Raw genomic sequence first — 4348 nt, 5'->3', positions numbered from 1 at the left:
TATCATCATAAAGCTACTGCTAATGCTAATGCTACCTCTGCTGCTGTGGCTATAATCATGCAACTAATGATAGGATGATAGGATTTCTAATGCTACTTACCACGGCAACTTCTTCTGTCTGAGCTAATTGTACTGCAAATGCGTCTACTGCCAGTGCTACAGCCCCATACTCGTACTGCAACTACGCTACTCCCTGTGTGGGATGTTGGGTGTCTTACTGTAGTGGCTGTATGTGTCTCCAGGAGCTGGGGTTCCCCAGCAGCTCCAGGCTATCACGGTACACCACAGCACCCAGTCCACCTCCAACAGCAGCAGCCTTGACATCTGCCACACCTCCACAAACTCCACCGGTAGGTCAAATCCCCTCTCTGAAGAAAGACGCCGTTGGCCTGTCTAGATCAGAATGGGTAGGTTTTCATAGTGAACCAGCTCCAATTGGTCAAAGGGTTACCAGAAAATGTCAAGTGCAGTATCCATAATGCATGTAGTGTTTTGATGGCATTTATTTTACTTTTCACATAAAAATCTTAATTTTAGTTTGGCCAAAGAAATGCTAATATACAGCATCTCAATGAGTGGAATGGACTCCTCTGGTGTGTGTGCTGTCCCACGTTGTGCCTGACAGCATTAGCAGATTTTGTGCTACTACACACTGCGTAAGAAGGGGGGTGAGGGAGGGAGGGAGGTGGGGGTTAGCGGTTGGATTTAGATAGATGTTAAGCCCCATCTGCTGGCCAACATTTGTACACGCCTCTTGCCCTCAGTGTGACTTTTGCTTTCTCTCCCCCCTCCTCCCCTGCTCGCTATCCAGCAACGGTGAGTCTCCGGCAACCATCGTCACCTCGTCAGTGCCAACGTCTGTTGCGGGTCACATGATGTACCCCAGCCCGCACACAGTGATGTACGCCTCCACGCCGGGGATGACTGACGGGGGGCTGGCTGTGCTCAACGCCTTCTCCCAGGGCACGTCGACCATGCAGGTGTCCCACGCACAGGGCCAAGACTCAGGTGAGACAACGCACACTTCTGACTGGCTGACAGATGTGGATTCATTAGTAATTTGTGCATCATTTCAAATAAACATAATGCTAGAGTTTACCGATGAAAAACCATGTTTGTTTGTTCCTCCCCTGCCAGGTGCCGTCCCTCAGGTGTTCCTCACAGCGCCTCAAGGCACGGTGCAGATCCCCGTCTCTGCGGTGCAGCTACACCCAGTACGGCAAGATCTGCATTTACAAGTGAAACTCTCATATTCCCTATGCAACCAGCATGCCACGTTACCACACTAATGCATCCTAACAGAGCACTGGCACACAGCAGCCGCAGGGTTACCACAGGTGGCTGCTTGTTTTACCTGGAGCAGCGCAGTGCACATGCAGTAGACCTAACGAAACACCACCGTTGCACTGCATGGGATCAAAACTTTAATGTCCAGTGTTAATGGAGAAAAATGTAGTCAATTTATTTCTGTAAACTGGTTTAGAATATATAGGTATTAATGGAAAAATCCTTTAAGGTTATATTTGGTGCACTCTTGTGAAAAATTACTCAATTCTAAAGTTGAAATTGCACTTGACCAAATCTGATTTCAGAGAACTACAGAAAACATCAGCTCTATTACAGCATTTACCCCCCTCCATGACAAGCAGCATGTAGTGTAGCAAGGTTTCCATCTGCACTGGGCGGTGTGTGCGGTTGTGTGATGTGATGACTTGCGATTGGCTGTCTGTCGTACCGTCTCCTGACGTAGCCGTGTCTTGTTCCAGATGGTGATTGGCCAGCAGTCGAGCGGCAGCAGCAGTAACCTGACGGAGCTCCAGGTGGTCAACCTAGACGCAGCACAGAACTCAAAGAGTGACTGACAGACGGCTGGAGCTGTTTGACATGGCAGACCCAGGAGACAGACGGACTAACATACATCTCTATTTATTGATGCCTTCCTACAGCGATTCACATTACACTTCTGAATGTGACTTTAATTACATATATACACACGATCAAGGGCATATGTGTGGTTGACCCTTAACAGTATACAATATGTTTTGGTATATAATATATATATATTCGCAAATGCATAGGAAAAATATCACGACATCCATCATTGGAACCTATTTTCTATGCCGTTAGATGGTGTTATTTTTTTTTTTGTGCGTGCGTGTTTTTGTTGTTTGAAAATGTGTAATTACATGTACACACACACTGCAAGGTGCCACAGCTTCACACCAGCCAAAGAGACATTTGTTTGTCTGAATGTTCCAGTGTGAGCAAATTGTGCACAAACGCGCGCGTGTGTGTGTGCACACGCATATCTGGGGTTTGTAAATGGGCGGGAGACGCTTATTGACTTAAAAGAGACATTTGAAAATGTACAGTTTTTTTTTTTTTTTATTAACTTGTATTTTTAGCCTGGTTTAGTTTGTGCAACGGCATGTAGTTGTTTTTTACGTAGTGGTTTTGTATGTACATAAAAATGATTTGCATAAAGAAATGATTTACATACGTATATGTAAATTAATTTAATATACCACCATATGTTGATATACTGTCATGCTGTCGGGAGTTTTCACTACAAGATGGAGAAGGAACGCTGGATGTTTTTCTACATATTTGGATTGGGACATTTGTAGGATCAAGTATCTGGGTCGCATTGTGTAAAACACAAGATCTGATTTACTGTTAACATCGTTACTCTAGCTGGGAAGGTTTCAGTGCTGCCGACATCATTTAGCATCAGTTTGGCATGTGAGGATCTGGCACTTTCTTAGTTTAGAACCTGTTGACTAATCAGATGACATTTTACTTAACTTTTAATATGATGTAATTATTTACATCTGTGTTGACACACATTTAAATACACTTCTGTCATTTTTAACTCTTAGACAAAGTTAAAATCCTTAAAGTGATTAGAACAGTTGGTTCACTTATTTATAAATGCCAACCAACAGGTTGTCAGATAAAAACATGAACGTTTAAAGATGATCCATTGTCTCCACTTGACTGCAGACCTTTTAATTATGTGACGCTATATCTGAGGAAGCATGTGTTTTCTTGTCGAGCAGTCAGTTATTCAGAGCGGTCTCAACGCTGTAGTGTTACAACAGTGATGAGTAGAAATATTTTTGTACGAACAAGGATCTCTTATGAAGGAAAAGTTCAGGTGCTTAAAAAAAATGTTAATATACTTCTTGGAACTACAACTTTCGACCCTAGCTGACTGCAATCTCAGCGCGTACCTCAGCAATCATTCAGAATGAGTTATTAGACTGAGAGCCTTCTTTCTGCACCATAGTGCCTCTTTTTCATGGCTGATTTCTAAATCACTGCTAGGCAAGAGAAATGTAGGATTTACTTCTTTCCAGACCACCTCACATGACTTTGGACTTTCATACAATCCTCTGCTGTGCCCAGAGATTTTTTGAGTCATTTCTACAGAATTAGCAGGATGACTGAGCATGCTGGCTTGAAGCCAAAGAGAATTGGACAGACCCATGATGACTGCTGTTCAGTTGTTCACTGGCAGGAGAGGTCATTTTCACGCTTGTTCTTCTCTCTTCTTGTACATGTTGTCATGTCATCCTGCAGGCTTGTTTGTGAAGGAAATTTACAGGTTAAAGACATTCAATCCCCCAATATTACCTGGTGGTTTTTCAGATATAGTATTTAAAAGGCAATTGTTGAAGAGAATTTGTGGTTTTCACCTTGTCATTAAGAGAAATGGTTGTGTGTATTTTTGTTTTGTTGTACAGACATTTTGTAATAAAAAAAAACAAACATGGTGAAACAATGAACTGTTGAACGAATGACCAAAAGGACATTATCTTTTTTTTTTTTTATTGGGACGGAGCATGTTAAACCATATTGCCCTGAATGAAACCTATTATATAACTGCATTGTTGAAATGAAGACCGCTGAATAGGAATAAATGAGCCAATGCCTCAGAGACTGCATCACTTAGAAAAATAACTCAGCGAGGCATTGGGAGGCGGCAGGAAGAGTGAGCATGCACCTTGCCTTAATGTTTCAATGATGCACTGCACAATCACAGAACTCAGACTGGCCTAACTAAGAGAAAAGAAGGAGACTTGTCCCAATTCACAAGAGACGAAAGCAGCGATTAACAAGGAAATGCAACATGATACAGTGATCGGTCTCAGCTGACAATGAAATCAATCACTTGGCATCAGATTATGACTATACTGAGTCCTTTACATCATTTACAAACCAAACAAAGGCGATGCAACAAGTATAAGCATAATTATATCACAACAAACGGTAGTTAAGGAGAAACCCCTCACACATCCACAGTGAAGTAAGGCATCGTATCTCCCGTCAGTGTCTTCAAACAAAG

The 4348-nt window shown here is 42.6% G+C and overlaps 1 protein-coding gene across 1 annotated transcript; it reads left to right on the top strand.

Annotated features, from left to right (window-relative positions):
- The first annotated feature begins 694 nt into the window (after nucleotides 1-694).
- Nucleotides 695-2365, top strand: LOC116674962 (serum response factor). Its single transcript, XM_032507118.1, has 3 exons — nucleotides 695-1008; nucleotides 1138-1214; nucleotides 1767-2365. Exons 1-3 carry the CDS (start codon nucleotides 714-716, stop codon nucleotides 1860-1862), a joined length of 468 nt encoding a protein of 155 aa, XP_032363009.1. The 5' UTR covers nucleotides 695-713; the 3' UTR covers nucleotides 1863-2365.
- The last annotated feature ends 1983 nt before the right edge of the window (nucleotides 2366-4348 follow it).

This window comes from Etheostoma spectabile, unplaced genomic scaffold (genome assembly GCF_008692095.1).
Source record: "Etheostoma spectabile isolate EspeVRDwgs_2016 unplaced genomic scaffold, UIUC_Espe_1.0 scaffold00001328, whole genome shotgun sequence".
NCBI classification, from domain to species: domain Eukaryota; kingdom Metazoa; phylum Chordata; class Actinopteri; order Perciformes; family Percidae; genus Etheostoma; species Etheostoma spectabile.
The sequence above is the reverse complement of the archived record's forward strand: the minus strand, read 5'-3'. Positions and strand labels throughout refer to the sequence as shown.

Coding starts and splice junctions, on each gene's coding strand:
- LOC116674962 (XM_032507118.1), top strand. CDS start 714: ATGTTAAGCCCCATCTGCTGGCCAACATTTGTACACGCCTCTTGCCCT. Junction 1,009..1,137: donor CGCACAGGGCCAAGACTCAG/GTGAGACAACGC, acceptor CTCCCCTGCCAG/GTGCCGTCCCTCAGGTGTTC. Junction 1,215..1,766: donor CTGCGGTGCAGCTACACCCA/GTACGGCAAGAT, acceptor GTCTTGTTCCAG/ATGGTGATTGGCCAGCAGTC.